At 37.9% G+C, this 18,028-nt stretch overlaps 1 protein-coding gene across 1 annotated transcript in view; it reads left to right on the top strand.

Moving 5' to 3' along the window:
• The window catches only part of FRMPD2 (FERM and PDZ domain containing 2), a 169,210-nt gene that overhangs the window by 149,090 nt on the left and 2,092 nt on the right, over positions 1–18,028 (top strand). The window contains exons 36-40 of the mRNA XM_053692895.1: positions 2,199–2,332; positions 4,601–4,691; positions 5,238–5,572; positions 7,320–7,535; positions 8,851–8,913. Of these exons, the coding sequence (XP_053548870.1) occupies positions 2,199–2,332; positions 4,601–4,691; positions 5,238–5,572; positions 7,320–7,535; positions 8,851–8,913 (839 nt within the window). The remainder of the gene's footprint in view (positions 1–2,198; positions 2,333–4,600; positions 4,692–5,237; positions 5,573–7,319; positions 7,536–8,850; positions 8,914–18,028) is intronic.

Raw genomic sequence — 18,028 nt, 5'->3', positions numbered from 1 at the left:
TGATGTATCTGAGCACATGGCAGGGTCAAAATTGGGGTCTGAGTCAGAAATAGAGGCATCTGACTCTGACGCAAGGATGGCATACGCCTCCTCAGCACTATATCTTTTCTGTGACATTTTTGTATCACAGAAAACAATTACTAAAAAAAATTAAATTAACTAAATTAATTAACTAAATTAACTAGCAAAAAAGTACAGCTATGCTACTGCCAGTGATTTATAGCGATCACTGGCAAGCTAGAGGTTAATGGCTCTGAAAATTAAATTAAATTAACTAAATTAATTAACTAAATTAACTAGCAAAAAAGTGCACCTTTGCTACTGCCAGTGATATATAGCGATCACTGGCAAGCTAGGGGTTAATGGCTCTGAAAATTAAATTAAATTAACTAAATGTTTCTGAAAAGAGCCTTTGGGTTTTTAAAAAATTACAACAACAAAATTAACCCCTAAAAAAATGCACAGACAGCAAAATGCAGCAAAAAAAAAAGTGCACCTTTGCTACTGCCAGTGATATATAGCGATCACTGGCAAGCTAGGGGTTAATGGCTCTGAAAATTAAATTAAATTAACTAAATGTTTCTGAAAAGAGCCTTTGGGTTTTTAAAAAATTACAACAACAAAATTAACCCCTAAAAAAATGCACAGACAGCAAAATGCAGCAAAAAAAAAAGTGCACCTTTGCTACTGCCAGTGATATATAGCGATCACTGGCAAGCTAGGGGTTAATGGCTCTGAAAATTAATTTAAATTAACTAAATGTTTCTGAAAAGAGCCTTTGGGTTTTTAAAAAATTACAACAACAAAATTAACCCCTAAAAAAATGCACAGACAGCAAAATGCAGCAAAAAAAAAGTGCACCTTTGCTACTGCCAGTGATATATAGCGATCACTGGCAAGCTAGGGGTTAATGGCTCTGAAAATTAAATTAAATTAACTAAATGTTTCTGAAAAGAGCCTTTGGGTTTTTTAAAAATTACAACAACAAAATTAACCCCTAAAAAAACGCACAGACAGCAAAATGCAGCAAAAAAAAAGTGCACCTATGTTACTGCCAGTGATATATAGTGATCACTGGCAAGCTAGGGGTTAATGGCTCTGAAAAGAGCCTTTGGTTCTATATTTTTTAACAAATAAAAGAAATAAATCTCTCTCTCTGCTAAATACAGGTCTCTCTCTCTCTCCAACAAAATGGCAAGTGAGGAGAGGGAGGGAGATCCACACTGATCATAGTCAATATTTACAAATATTGACATGATCAGACAAATGGGGTATTTTATTATTATTTTTTTTTTTAGGGTGGGAGGCTCAGATTGGGTGACCCTAGCTTGCCCCTATGATGATGCAGGCTAGGGACACCCCCAGAGGCCCCATGATGCACTGGGCATCGCCATCTTGGATGCCTAGTGAAGGGGGAGGGGGGGGGGGCTATTTAGGGCTTTTTTTTTTTTATTCGTTTTTTTTTTTTTATTATTTTTATTTTAATTTATAACTAACTAAGTGCCTCGACCCACCGAGGCACTTAGCAAACAAGCAGAGCATCGGAAGCGTGTCCGATCGCTTCCGATGCTCTGAAACACTGCCGGGCTCCACGTGGAGCGAAACCGGAAGTGATCACTCGTGGGGGAGTGATCAATCCGGTCCCGGCACTCGGGAACAGTATTGCAGGATGCCTAGACCTCAAGGCAAGCCTGCAATACTGTTAGAGCAGCTGGAAGCGATTTCGATCGCTTCCAGTGCTCTGTTAAACCGACGACGTATGCCATACGTCCTCGGTCGTTAAGTGCTTTTTTTTTGAGGACGTATGGCATACGTCGTCGGTCGTTAAGGGGTTAAAATTACATGCTGTATCAGAATCATGAAAATGTAATAAAACCTGAGTGTCCCTTTAAATGGGAACCTGATGATATCTTTTGAACTCTGACTCATTTCAGTACTATGAGACTGTTTACACATTGGATGATCTGGAGAAGACACTCTGAATGAAGTGTCACATCTCATACTGTCATTGGAATGCTTTATTGTCACCAACAAGAGTCTTGGTTGTAATGTCAACATATGAACATTTCTACAAACCATTTCCATAATTAGAAGCTAATTCTTTTTAGTTTTGAATCTGAGTCTAGCTGGAAAGCATTTCTGTACCTAAGCTTTGTTCCTTTCTTGTCTGGTTCTGACAAATGAGCTTCTGGTTGCAGGTCCCTTGATTGTCCACGAAGAAGATCTGCAGAACCTTTATTTACATACCCAGTACTCAGAATCCGAGGTTCACTCTCTTCTCCTCTCCTCCTTGCGTGGTTGTCAAGACCGCAACTCCTACTCCGAGTTTGTTGTAAGTAGTTACACTCAAAAGTTTAACTATAACAATTCCAAAAAGCACAATAAAGAGATACTAATATTCTTAGGAGATAGTGTCAGAAATGAACAACCTTTATTAAAAAATAGACTGTGTACTGTATAATTGACTTCCCCTAATATGTTTTCAATTACTTCTTATGCCAGCGCCAGAGTTTAACATGGACATTGCTCCTTTATGTTTAGTTTTGTATATGAAATCCATTTATTATTATTACTTTTGCTCATTGATACCACATCCTGGTCAAATTGAGAGCTTACAAGGAAAACAGATCTCATTATCTTACCCCTCTACATTTACACAAAGTCCTCCTTATTTTATCTCTCAATGTATACTCAAAAAACAATACTTAGGGCCCAATTATCTAAAGCTGTCTGGCTAGCAAGATTGTATAAGATACCTTGTCAGTATTATGAGACCCATCAGGGATTGTGTTAAAGGCAATGTTTACCTTGGTAACTGAGTATCTAATTAAGAGGAGTTCACTAAATGCTTTAAGTTAAGGAGAGACACTTACTTTACAATATATAAAGGACTCAGTACATTCTGTTATAATTTATCTCCATGCCAGTGTGCTTTTCAGAACCAGGACCTTAGAGAGAACCAAGGAAAATAACATTTTAGTAGCTCTCTGTCCACTGGGAGTGTGGTTTCTTCTAAACCTTCTTGCTTAAATAGCTTTTCTGTAACCTGTTAAGTACTGACATTTTCAGTACAGTCAGGGGTTCAACAGCCAAAATAAAGGTAAAGGAGCTATTGTTAAACAATTTATTACACTGCAGCAGGTAAATGGATTATTGCGAAAACATTAAAATAGAGAAAAATCATAGTACAATGTGCCTTAAAGGGACAGTCAACGCCAGAATTTTTGTTGTTTAAAAAGATAATCCCTTTATTACCTATTCCCCAGTTTTAGATAACCAACACAGTTATAATAATACACATATTACCTCTGTAATTACCTTGTATATAAGCCTCTACAAACTGCCCCCTTATTTCAGTTCTTTTGACAGACTTGCATTTTAGCCAATAAGTGCTCATTCCTAGGTAACTTCATGTGCATGAGCTCAATGTTATCTATATGAAACATGAACTAATGCCCTCTAGTGGTGAAAAAACTTTCAAAATGCATTCAGATTAGAGCCGGCCTTCAAGGTCTAAAAAAATTAGCATATGAACCTCCTAAACGCTTTCTACTAAGAATACCAAGAGAACAACGCAAAATTGGTGATAAAAGTAAATGGAAAGTTGTTTAAAATTACATGCCCTATCTGAATCATGAAAGTTTATTTTGGACTTGACTGTCCCTTTAACTAAAAAGAAAAGTTGCTTGTAAATGCTTTCTTATTTAATATTAGAGCTGTCTTTCTCTGTTGTTCAAAGGTTTTTGTTTCTTATTGCTATGCTAGTTATTAAGCTGATCAATAGTATCCTTAAAGGGACAAAAGAAACATTTTATATATATATATATATATATATATATATATATATATATATATATATATATATATATAATATATATATATATATATACATATTAAAGGGACAGTCTAGGCCAAAATAAACTTTCATGATTCAGATAGAGCATGTAATTTTAAACAATTTTCCAATTTACTTTTATCACCAATTTTGCTTTGTTCTCCTGTTATTCTTAGTTGAAAGCTTAACCTAGGAGGTTCATATGCAAATTTCTTAGACCTTGAAGCCCACCTCTTTCAGATTGCATTTTAACAGTTTTTCACCACTAGAGGGTGTTAGTTCACATATTTCATATAGATAACACTGTGCTCGTGCACGTGAAGTAATCTGGGAGCAGGCACTGATTGGCTAGACTCCAAGTCTGTCAAAAGAACTTCAAAAAGGGGCAGTTTGCCTAGGCTTAGATACAAGATAATCACATAGGTTAAAAGTATATTATTATAACTGTGTTGGTTATGCAAAACTGGGAAATGGGTAATAAAGGGATTATCTATCTTTTAAAACAATAAAAATTCTGGTGTAGACTGTCCCTTTAACAAAATGGAGGAGGGAAAAATGCCTCCAAAATGAAGTAATTAACTAATTAATTTACCTAAGTACAATTTAAACAATTCATTTTTAAAATTATTTTGAAAATGTTCACAGCAGATATAGAATTATTTTTAAAAGGCCCCTTCGTTGTATATTATTATCAAAATTTGTTTCTTAAAATATTAAGATGAGCTTAACAGAGTTAACTAGTTTATTCTGGTGTTCCCTGCCCAGGCTCTGGAACATGAGAAACCTGTGGACTCCTGTTCTGTGGCCACTGCAGCTGAAAATCGCATCAAGAACAGATACAGAGACATCTTGCCATGTGAGGATGTGGATATTTCTCTTTGTACAATTTAAAGTGCAGTAGCACTCTCTGAAAGAGATGAAAGGAACATTACACTTATTGAGATTGTGATATAAAATGTTTATGTATAGTAAAATACGTTACACTATATTTTCATTACATTATATACCTTTGCTCTAATTTAACTCTGATTGTGGGTTTTCCAATTCTGAGAATTAGAAGTTTACACATCAAACTTCACAAGCGTAACCCTGCTACATATCTGTCCTTGATTGAATGCAGCAAAAGTTAACACATTACTCAAAAATTCAGGTTTTGCTAATAAAATGAGGATTGTAAGTCTTGTAAGTCCAATGGACTTTTCCAAATCAGGCTGGTGGTGTTTTGCCACTGAAAAAAAACTATTGCAACAAACAAGGTGTTTATGTATTTTAAACTTAAATTAATTTTTATTGTGGATGATATTATGAAACTCTGGAACTGTTACATTCTTGGATGGATGATCTTGAAAAGCTGCTCAGGCAAACAGTGAGCTTACACAGCTTTTTATCTTTTTTCTTCAAGATGACAGAACACGTGTTTGCATTGGGGACAGTGATGGATACATCAATGCTAGTTACATCAATATCCCTGTGGGGGACAAGGGTGTGCATTATATTTGTACCCAGGGACCACTGCCTAGTACTATTAGTTCCTTCTGGGAGATGGTTTGGGAAAATCACAGCTTGGTGATAGTGATGATGACTCAGGAGCGGGAGAATGGAAAAGTGAAGTGTGAGCGTTACTGGCCAGAGGTTATTCATGGAACCTGGGAGTTGGACAAACTTACCCTAAAGCTGGAAAACTACCAAGTACTTCAGGACTTTACCATTAGGATTTTGAGCTTAACGCACTGTGAGGTCAGTACATTATTTGTGTATGGGAAACATTGGGGTATGTATAAGAGAGAGATTACAAGTAGATACAGGCAAAGTGGTTAAAGAGACATTTAAAGAGACAGAATACGTACTGGGATAGATTACAAGTGGAGCACAATCAAAATCAAGATAACTTTCAACAATAGTTAGTTGCATTTAACACCCATTTCAAACAGTTTGAATATTCAGATGATTGATGTTTCAATACTATTCCAAACAAAATCTAGAAAAACACACAAAAAAACAGAGGCATTGCAGGATATTTAAGTAGAAGTCACAATGGTTGTATACTTAGGGCTAGTTTACAAGTGGAGCACTATATATCGCTTTCATGAAAGCAATATTAGCGATCCACTTTGTAATACCAGCACACAATAATCTGCGCTGGTATTACAAGTAAGCTGCAATGCAAACTAAGCATATACAGATATATTTACTGGGAACACAATCACTGGATGCCTCAGGATGCAGCAGTCCAATGATGCCCCAAAAAAGGGCCCCATGGTCATGTGAGCTAGTCACAGTGATCACATGTCAAAAATGACAAACCATTGTTTGTTAACAATGGCTTGTCTTGGCCCCTATATATTTATAAATTATATTTTAATAAAGTTTTTGGTTTTATCCCTACATTTTACATTCTCACCTTGGCAATAAAATGCTTAACTATTAAGTGTCAAAATACCTCTAGGTAAATACCCTGGGGTGTCTAAATTCTACAAACTTTGGTGTAGCAGTTTTGGATTGGGTGACCGCTATTAAGCATACAGTCTATGCATAGCAAATAGTATTTGGCCTATATTTCCTATAAATGGCATGTTTGTATGTTAGAAACGCTGTATAATATGTATGGTTGCACCTAACAAGAGAGTGGATAATTATGGTCAAACCTATACTGAGCAAAAATGGCAAAATGATTTGTGTCGTTTAAGAATGGAAACTGGAAAAAACTCTTAATGGCTTAATTTATTTTCATGTGCAAGAATGGTAACTTTGGGGGGGGGGGGAGAGCAGTGCAAACAGCCAAGAAATACCACAGAAGAATTTCAATAGGCCCAAGGTGTAGAATTTGAAATTTTTTGAAGATTTTTTAATTTTTATTAATTTGGTTATGGGAGTTACACTGTCCCGTGCGATGTGTAGGGGGTGTTTTGTTATGATTCAGATAGAGCATACAATTTTAAACAACTTTCCAATTTACTTCTATTATCAAATTTCCTTCATTTTCTTGGTATTCTTTTTTGAAGGAACATTGGGTCAGTCAATGACAATAGGCATAGATGTGCAGTCACTAATCACCAGCTAGCTCCTAGTAGTGTGCTCCTCAGCCTAGCTAGGTATGATTTTCAACAAAGGATTCCAAGATAATGAAGCCATTAAATAATAGAAGTAAATTGGGAAATTTAAATTGCATGCTCTATCTGAAACATGAGTATTTAATTTTGACTGTACTATCCCTTTTAAGTGCCACAAAAATATTTGAAAGTGTACAAAAATGGGTTACTGTTGGGTTTTCAAATGATTTGGAATTAGTTTGAATTTGAAAACCCCACAACACTCCATACATTGTGCTTAACAAGGGAATTCTTAATGATTGGAATGGGGCCTTTATGTCTGTACAGCTCTCATAATGATAGTTGCCTGTTTGTCCCATTGAAGAGTTTTTTCCCCATGCTGAGAACTTTCTATGATTGTTGCTTTGGTTCTAATCGGAATATTTCTATATCAGACAGGGGAATATCGAACCATCACTCACCTACAGTTCACAACATGGGCAGATCATGGGATTCCTGAGAATCCCCAGTCTCTGCTGCGTTTTGTGTGTTATCTGCAGCGCATCCATGATACAGAGCCCCTGATCGTACATTGCAGCGCTGGAGTTGGCAGAAGTGGTGTTTTGATTTGTGTGCACATAATGGTGACGTGTTTGGAACAGGGGATACAGGTGAGAGATGTGCAGTGTATACATAAAGAAAGTATATACAGTAGTCAGTATTAAAATAATTTTTTTTCACAATAAAGCAGATTTATAAATATGGAATATTCCAATCCTTTAGAAAAGCTTATCTAAAGATTTAACTATAACAATTAAAATAAACGTATTAGTTATTAGATAATCTTTTGTAGATTATTAGATTATACACATAGGAGTTAAAGGGATATGAAGCCCAACATTTTTCTTTCACGATTCAGATATAGAGCATGTCATTTTAAACAACTTTCTAATTTACTTCTATTATACATTTTCTTCATTCTCTTGGTATCTTTTGTTGAAAAGCAGGGTTGTATGCTTAAAGGACCAGTCAACATAGTAGATTTGCATAATCAACATATGCAAGATAACAAGACAATGCAATAGCACATGTGGGCCGATTTATCATATGTCGCACAACATCGCTAAATGTTGGCAGCATATGCTTTCAGCATGTAACATTGCACAAGCAGTTCTGGTGAACGGCTTGTGCAATTCCGCCCCCTGCAGATTCGTGGCACAGGGGGTGTCAATCAACCCGATCGTACTCGATCGGGCTAATTGCTTTTCGGTGCCTCAGAGGCAGCGGACCAGTTAAGGAGCAGCTTCTTAACTGCTGTTTCCAGCAAGCTTAAAAGGGCTCGCGCGGAAACAGATGCATTGGGGCCGATTGACCGCTTGGTAAATCAGCCCCTTAGTCTGAACTTCAAATGAGTAGTAGATTTTTTTCTGACAATTTTAAAAGTTATGTCTATTTCCACTCCCCCTGTACCATGTGACAGCCATCAGCCAATCACAAATTCATACACATATCATGTGACAGCCATCAGCCAATCACAAATGCATATACGTTTATTTTGTGAATTCTTGCACATGCTCAGTAGCAGCTTGTGACTCAAAAGGTTTAAATATAAAAAGACTGTGCACATTTTGTTAATGGAAGTAAATTGGAAAGTTGTTTAAAATGACATGCTGTATCTGAATAATGAAAGTTTAGTTTTGACTTGAGTGTCCCTTTAAGAGCTGGCCCATTTCTGTAGCACTATATGGCAGCAGTTTTGCAAGAATTTTATTCATTTGCAAGAGCACTATTTCCTGCCATATAGTGCTCCAAACACCTATATCCCTTTAATTTTTATTCAGGGGGGGCCTTTAATAAAAAAACCCACCTGATGTGTAAATGCTACTCTTTCAAATACATGATAGGATTTTTTTAAATACTGTAATGTCCCTTCTCAGATATAAAAAATACATACATGAAAATATCCTTTCATTTGTGTTTTTGCAGTTTCAGATTAATGACATTGTGAGGACAATGAGGCAACAGCGCTATGGAATGATACAGACCAAGGTATGTAACTTGTAGCAGGGTTATCCTAATCATAGCTAGCACAGCTATTGGTTTAGAGGTGGAAATGTCACCTCATTGAAGAAAAAAAAAGACTTTAGCCGAGGGCGGCCAGAATTTCTCAGTTTAGGCAGAAGCTTGCACCAAATAAAGGTACTTTCTGTCAGCATTTTTTATAATTCATGACAGAAAATAAACTTTATTTGAAGCAGTGGTAAATCCTAGCGTTTTTTAAGGAACTATGTACATTCAGTGCAGATTCCATACCTGCAGAGCCCTTTCATAGTAACATTGCTGCTGGCTTATACAAATATATTAAATGCACAAGTTATATGCGTGTAATGGCTCAGTATAGGTCTCTGTAGGTTGAAGTGAAATGAAATGAGACATGGAGACTGCACTGAGGGAGATTGGTTGTGAGCTGAGTACTCTCAGCTGATGAATGGACCTGCTACATTTATTCTGGTGGGTTAAATTCAGCTGTGTAGCAGTAATTTATTACTGAGAGACAGCTGAATACATCTGGTGAGCCAATGAAAAGAGGCATGAGGCATATGTATGTAGCCACCAATAACCAGCCAGCTCTCAGCAGTGAATTGCAGCTCCTAAGAGTACCTAGGTATACTTTTCAACTGAGGATACCTGAAAGAGCAAAGTACTTTTGATAATATAAATAAATGTAAGAATTTCTTAAAATGCATGACGTAAGTGATTCAGGAACATGTATTTTTGACTTTCATGTCCCTTTAACTCAATATTGATGATGACTGTCTTTAAAGGGACAGTATACACTCATTTTCATATAACTGCATGTAATAGACACTACTATAAAGAATAATATGCACAGATACTGATATAAAAATCCAGTATAAAACTGTTTAAAAACTTACTTAGAAGCTGTCAGTTTGGCTCTGTTGAAAAGGTAGCTGGAAAGCCCACTGCAAGTGGCAAATAAGACACTCCCCCTCCCCCTTCTTTTGCATATGAAAAGACCCTTTACACAAACAGGAGCAAGCTGGAGAAGGTAGCTGACAGTATATTCACATACAACTTTTGGGCTTGGTTAGGAGTCTGAAAATCAGAGCAATGTTATTTAAAAATAAGCAAAATTATACATTTATTTAAAAAAAAAAAACTTTATGGGCTATATAAATAGATCATCTACAAAACATTTATGCAAAGAAAAAATGAGTGTATAATGTCCCTTTAATTGCAAGTTTTTCCCTTATAATAATGATTATAATAATAATACTAATTTATGAGATATATAACAATTAAATTGAATTTTGATTTATTTTATATAAAACACATAATTGCAATTCTAAATGAAGATTCTAAGATTAATATTTCTAAGTTCTGTACAACATTCATAATTTAATAGATATTTGAGCAATACTTTTATTTTACCCAAAAATCATTATGTCTATTAGCTGAACATACACAAAATCATTGTAAAACAAAATTCAAAGATCTGGACCTGGTCTAATCCTCCAAGCCTCTTAAAATATACTGTGATCTCTCCACACGGTTAGAATAGGGTAAATAACTAAAAATGGGTTAAGTGGCGCTCATACAAGCTGAGGATACAGAAATATCAAATGAAATAAAATATGTTCATCCAAAAGTTATAGCAAAGTAAAAGGGTTTATTATCCTTAGTTATAAAAACTGCGTAATATAAATACGACACAAATAATTTCATAAAAAGATGATAAAAAAAGTTGTGGCCACAACTATATTCAGTTCAGCTTCTACGCGTTTCTGCACTAGAGTGCCTTTATCAAGATCAGGGGAGAGATAAAGGCACTCTAGTGCAGAAACGCGTAGAAGCTGAACTGTGGAGTAATCCTAAACTTGGCAAACAGACTGCATAACCTGATAAGAACGAAGCGGAACAAAAACTTTGAAGAAGAAGGACGTCGATTGGGACTCTCTGATAGGCTGCTGTAAGTCAACTGACCGAGCTGTGATATCGAGGCAGTGAAGACGCTGTGAGTATCCCGCCACACACGGAGAGCGCTGTTGGTCAGGAACACAGCCAGGTAAGTCTGCCACACAGCGGAAAAAATAGCTGACAAGCCATACAAAGCAGATAAGCCTGAAACAGAGACCCGACACTTGACCGGTCAAGCAGCACACCTATAATTATCTTCTACCTGACAATTTCTAAACACACGTTGTTCTCACTGATCTAAAAGATCACTTTGATTTGCACAAAGATATTATTTCCCAAAAGCGCACAAAAGGATATAAAGTTGTAATTCTTTAAATCGTACATTCACCTTAACCAGCATCTTTTTGTTCTGATACATTGGGGACATCACTATAAAGTAAGTAGCAACTTTGGATACATAGCATCATTTCATTCGATGTCATTATACTCACTTAAAGGGACAGTCTATTCAAAATTAAACTTTCATGATTCAGATAGAGAATACAATTTTAAACAACTTTCCAATTTACTTCTATTATCTAATTTGCTCAATTCTTTAGATATCCTTTGTTGTAGAAATAGCAATGCACATGTGTGAGCCAATCACACAAGGCCTCTAGGTGCAGCAACCAATCAGCAGCTACTGGGCATATCTAGATATGCTTTTCAGCAAGTGATATCAAGAGAATGAAGCAAATTAGATAATAGTAGTAAATTAGAAAGTTGTTCAAAATGACATGCTCTTTCTAAATCACAAAATAAATAAATTGGCTTTCATGTCCCTTTAAGTATCCCCTATTCTGATACTTTTTGGACATAACTGAGTATATAAAAGCAACTTTGGAGACTTTGTTTCATATCACTTGGTGTTATTATATAATGTATGTATATCAGATATTTGTTTAAATTTTGAATAACTAGCATATCACCGGTTATTAACAGATTCTGTCACTGTTTTGACTGCACATATATTAATTATGATCTATTAGGTACTATTGGCAGTAGATCGAACTTATAAACATTTTTTTAAAGTAGTGTGTACACTTTCCTGAGATATAGATCAAGTTCCCTCTTCCAGTAATATTTGGATTATGTTTTTTTTATACTTCTTAGAATATATAATTAATATAGTTGTGGCCACAACTTTTTTTATCATCTTTTTATGAAATTATTTGTGTCATTGTATTTATATTGCACAGTTTTTATAACTAAGGATAATAAACCTTTTTACTTTGCTATAACTTTTGGATGAACATATTTTATTTAATTTGATATTTCTGTATCCTCAGCTTGTTTGAGCGCCACTCAACCCATTTTTTAGTTTTATACACAAAATCATTAACATTAAAAATAATCTGTGCAAACAGCCAAGGTGTACGCTCAAAATGGGCCAAACCATGTTTTCGAAAAGTCAAACCTTCTGAATTAGAAAAGGACAAAAATCCTGCAAATGTCACACCATGCAAGCCAAGTGGGGCAATTTTATATAGATTATATCATTTGCTACAGAAGGGAACTTTACATAGGAAATTATAGCTAACTAGTCCTAAAGCCCGTGTACACAGGCCAATTTTTTTAAATACCGTGGTTCCAACCCTTACGCTCTCTCTCCCCCCCTCTGTTTTGCGCTCTCTCTCCCCCCCTCTTTTGCTCTCTCCCCCCTTCTTTTGCTCTCTCTCTCTTCCCCCTCTTTTGCTCTCTCTCTCCTCCTCTTTTGCTTTCCCCCCTATTTTACTCTCTCTCCCCCCCTCTTTTGCTCTCTCTCTCTCCCCCCTCTTTTGCTCTCTCTCCCCCTCTTTTGCTCTCTCTCTCCCCCTCTCTTTTGTTCTCACTCTCCTCTCTTTTGCTTTCTCTCTCTCCCCCTCTCTTTTGCTCTCTCTCTCTCCCCCTCTCTTTTGCTCTCTCTCTCCCCCTCTCTTTTGCTCTCTCTCTCCCCTCTCTTTTGCTCTCTCTCCCCCCTCTCTTTTGCGCTCTCTCCCCCCTCTCTTTTGTGCTCTCTCTCTCCCTCTTTTGCGCTCTCTCTCCTCCTTCTCTTTTGCGCTCTCTACCCCTTCTCTTTTGTGCTCTCTCTCTCCTCTCTTTTGCGCTCTTTCTCTCTCCCCCTCTCTTTTGCGCTCTCTCTCCCCCCTCTCTTTTGAGCTCTCTCTCTACCTCTTTTGTGCTCTCTCTCTCTCGCGTTATTTTGCGCTCTCTCCCCCTTTTGTGCTCTCTCTCTACCCCTCTTTTGCTCTCTCCCCCCTCTTTTGCTCTCTCTCCCCCCCTTTTGCTCTTTCCCCGCTCTATTGCTCTCTCTCTCTTCCCCCTCTTTTGCTCTCTGTCTCCTCCTCTTTTGCTCTCTCCCCCGTCTTTTGCTCTCCCTCCTCTCTTTTGCTCTCTCTCTCCCTCTCTTTTGCTCCCCCTCCTCTCTTTTGCTCTCTCTCCCCTCTTTTGCTCTCTCTTCCCTCTTTTGCTCTCTCTCCCCCCTCTCTTTTGCTCGCTTTCTCTCTTTCCCCCTCTCTTTTGCTCTTTCCCTCCTCTCTTTTGGTCTCTCCCCACTTTCTTTTTGTCTCTCTCTCTCTCTCTCCCTCTCCTCTCTCCCCTCTGTTTTGCTCTCCCCTCTGTTTTTCTCTCTCACTTGACCATGCCGCTGCCTCCGCGGCTGCTCCAGTCGGCCAAGCCCCTTCACGCGCGCTCCCGCCAGTCACGCCCCCATCACGGCACACCCCTTCATGTCCCCATCACGGCAAGCTCGGCCACGCCCCCATCATGGCACGCCCTGTCACGCCCCCACCAGGCAGCTTCCACAGTGCGCACTCCTCTACTGCTCAATGCTAGGTATGTTTGTCCTTATGCAGTCTCTACAAGGAGACTGCATCTGACAAACATACCTGACCATGTATATATACATGATTATATATAGGTATATATATATATATATATAAATATATACAGGGAGTGCAGAATTATTAGGCAAATGAGTATTTTGACCACATCATCCTCTTTATGCATGTTGTCTTACTCCAAGCTGTATAGGCTCGAAAGCCTACTACCAATTAAGCATATTAGGTGATGTGCATCTCTGTAATGAGAAGGGGTGTGGTCTAATGACATCAACACCCTATATTAGGTGTGCATAATTATTAGGCAACTTCCTTTCCTTTGGCAAAATGGGTCAAAAGAAGGACTTGACAGGCTCAGAAAAGTCAAAAATAGTGAGATATCTTGCAGAGGGATGCAGCACTCTTAAAATTGCAAAGCTTCTGAAGCGTGATCATCGAACAATCAAGCGTTTCATTCAAAATAGTCAACAGGGTCGCAAGAAGCGTGTGGAAAAACCAAGGCGCAAAATAACTGCCCATGAACTGAGAAAAGTCAAGCGTGCAGCTGCCAAGATGCCACTTGCCACCAGTTTGGCCATATTTCAGAGCTGCAACATCACTGGAGTGCCCAAAAGCACAAGGTGTGCAATACTCAGAGACATGGCCAAGGTAAGAAAGGCTGAAAGACGACCACCACTGAACAAGACACACAAGCTGAAACGTCAAGACTGGGCCAAGAAATATCTCAAGACTGATTTTTCTAAGGTTTTATGGACTGATGAAATGAGAGTGAGTCTTGATGGGCCAGATGGATGGCCCGTGGCTGGATTGGTAAAGAGCAGAGAGCTCCAGTCCGACTTAGACGCCAGCAAGGTGGAGGTGGAGTACTGGTTTGGGCTGGTATCATCAAAGATGAGCTTGTGGGGCCTTTTCGGGTTGAGGATGGAGTCAAGCTCAACTCCCAGTCCTACTGCCAGTTTCTGGAAGACACCTTCTTCAAGCAGTGGTACAGGAAGAAGTCTGCATCCTTCAAGAAAAACATGATTTTCATGCAGGACAATGCTCCATCACACGCGTCCAAGTACTCCACAGCGTGGCTGGCAAGAAAGGGTATAAAAGAAGAAAATCTAATGACATGGCCTCCTTGTTCAGATGATCTGAACCCCATTGAGAACCTGTGGTCCATCATCAAATGTGAGATTTACAAGGAGGGAAAACAGTACACCTCTCTGAACAGTGTCTGGGAGGCTGTGGTTGCTGCTGCACGCAATGTTGATGGTGAACAGATCAAAACACTGACAGAATCCATGGATGGCAGGCTTTTAAGTGTCCTTGCAAAGAAAGGTGGCTATATTGGTCACTGATTTGTTTTTGTTTTGTTTTTGAATGTCAGAAATGTATATTTGTGAATGTTGAGATGTTATATTGGTTTCACTGGTAAAAATAAATAATTGAAATGGGTATATATTTGTTTTTTGTTAAGTTGCCTAATAATTATGCACAGTAATAGTCACCTGCACACACAGATATCCCCCTAAAATAGCTAAAACTAAAAACAAACTAAAAACTACTTCCAAAAATATTCAGCTTTGATATTAATGAGTTTTTTGGGTTCATTGAGAACATGGTTGTTGTTCAATAATAAAATTAATCCTCAAAAATACAACTTGCCTAATAATTCTGCACTCCCTGTGTATATATATATATATATATATATATATATATATATAAACAATAGATAGTTATAGCCCAGCACCATAAGTTTCAATATATATATACAGTACACAGATATATATAGGAATATCTATTTATAAATACATAGAACATATTCTGGTACGTACAGAACAGTGAATTGTAAAATATTTACAGTAAATACATAGTTAAAAACTTTATTAAATATGAATATTGCATATATATCCTTTTACTTGTTTTCATCTTCTTAATGCCAAACGGCTCCAATGCATACACACACACACACACACACACACACATATATATATATATATATATATATATATATAGTATCTCACAAAAGTGAGTACACCCATCACATTTTTGTAAATATTTTATTATATATTTTCATGTGACAACACTGAAGAACTGACACTTTATTACAATTTAAAGTAGTGAGTGTACAGTCTGCATAACAGTGTAAATTTGCTGTCCCCTCAAAATAACTCGACACACAGACATTAATGTCTAAACCATTGGCAACAAAAGTGAGTACACCCCTAAGTGGAAATGTCCAAATTGGGCCCAAAGTGTCAATATTTTGTGTGGCCACCATTATTTTCCCGCACTGCCTTAACACTCTTGGGCATGGAGTTCACCAGAGGTTGCCACTGGAGTCCTCTTCCCCTCCTCCATGACATCACAGAGCTGGCGGATGTTAGAGACCTTGCGCTCCCCCACATTCCGTTTGATGATGCCCCACAGATGCTCAATAGGGTTTAGGTGTGGAGACATGCTTGGCCAGTCCATCACCTTTACCCTCAGCTTCTTTAGCAAGGTCGTCTTGGAGATGTGTTGGGGTCATTTTCATGTTGGAATACTGCCCTGAAGCCCAGTCTCCGAAGGGAGGGGATCATGCTCTGCTTCAATTTGTCACAGTACATATTGACATTCATGGTTCCCTCAATGAACTGTAGCTCCCCAGTGCCGGCAGCACTCATGCAGGCCCAGACCATGACACTCCCACCTAGATTTGCCACCTCGCCCATGTTTTCTTGGACACTTATGAGTTACACATGCTGCAGGGTGAGCAGGGAGAAACATTTATTGTGCTGTTCATCAGCACTAATTATGTGATGTCCAGAGGCTCAATACATGTTCCTCCTGCACACCCTGCAATATGCCTAACTCATAAGTGTCCAGGAAAACATGGCTGAGGTGGCATCCCTACTCCCACCACCATGCTTGACTGTAGGCAAGACACATTTTGTCTTTGTACTCCTCACCTGGTTGCTGCCACACACACTTGACACCATCTGAACCGAATAACTTTATCTTGGTCTCATTGGATCACAGGACATGGTTCCAGTAATCCATGTCCTTAGTCTGCTTGTCTTCAGCAAACTATTTGCGGGCTTTCTTGTGCATCATCTTTAGAAGAGGCTTCCTTTTGGGATGACAGCCATGCAGACCAATTTGATGCAGTGTGTGGTGTATGGTCTGAGCACTAACAGGCTGACCCACTACCCCTTCAACCTCTGCAGCAATGCTGGCAGCACTCATACGTCTATTTCCCAAAGACAACCTCTGGATATGACGCTGAGCATGTGCACTCAACTTCTTTGGTCGACCATGGCGAGGCCTGTTCTGAGTGGAACCTGTCCTGGGAAACTGCTGTATGGTCTTGCCCACCGTGCTGCAGCTTAGTTTCAGGGTCTTGGCAATCTTCTTATAGCCTAGGCCATTATAGCCTAGGCCATCTTTATGTAGAGCAACAATTCTTTTTTTTCAGATCCTCAGAGAGTTCTTTCCCATGAGGTGCCATGTTGAACTTCCAGTGACCAGTATGAGAGAGTGGGAGAGCGATAACACCAAATTTTTTATTTTTTTATTTAAAGGTTTTTATTGAGACAATCAAATAGAAATACATAAAAACGAAAACAAGGACAGGTATAACTCATTACAACAGAGTAATTTCACAACGTTCTGGATACAGAGTGATAATTGGGATAAACATCACTTAGAGTTGAGTGCACTACTGTAGAACGTGTACGCGCACTTAGAGTTGCTTTGACATATCCAGTCGTTGTAATATGGGATAACACCAAATTTAACACACCTGAGACCTTGTAACACTAACGAGTCACATGACACCGTGGAGGGAAAATGGCTAATTGGGCCAAATTTGGACATTTCCACTTAGGGGTGTACTCACTTTTGTTGTCAACGGTTTAGACTTTAACGGCTGTGTGTTGAGTTATTTTGAGGGGACAGAAAATTTACACTATTATACAGGCTGTACACTCACTACTTTACATTGTAGCAAAGTGTCATTTCTTCAGTGTTGTCACATGAAAAGATATAATAAAATATTTACAAAAATGTGAGGGGTGTACTCACTTTTGTGAGATACTGTATATATATATATATATGTGTGTGTGTCCATATATGTAAAATGATGTATTTATGTGTTTATAAATACATAAATAGACATATACATTCATATTTACATTTATATAAATATATATATATATATATATATATATATATATATATATAATATACATATATATCTTTTTACATGCATATGTATATATCTCTTTGTTAAAGACCCTTGCAACCTTTTTGTTCTAACACCTGGGACCTCATATCTTTTAGCCCTTATAACTTCAAAATCTTCATATTGGGGGCGGCCATCTTGGGGCTCAGGTATTCTC

The sequence above is a fragment of the Bombina bombina genome, chromosome 9, assembly GCF_027579735.1.
Source record: "Bombina bombina isolate aBomBom1 chromosome 9, aBomBom1.pri, whole genome shotgun sequence".
NCBI lineage: Eukaryota > Metazoa > Chordata > Amphibia > Anura > Bombinatoridae > Bombina > Bombina bombina.
This window is presented reverse-complemented; position numbering and strand designations above follow the sequence as displayed.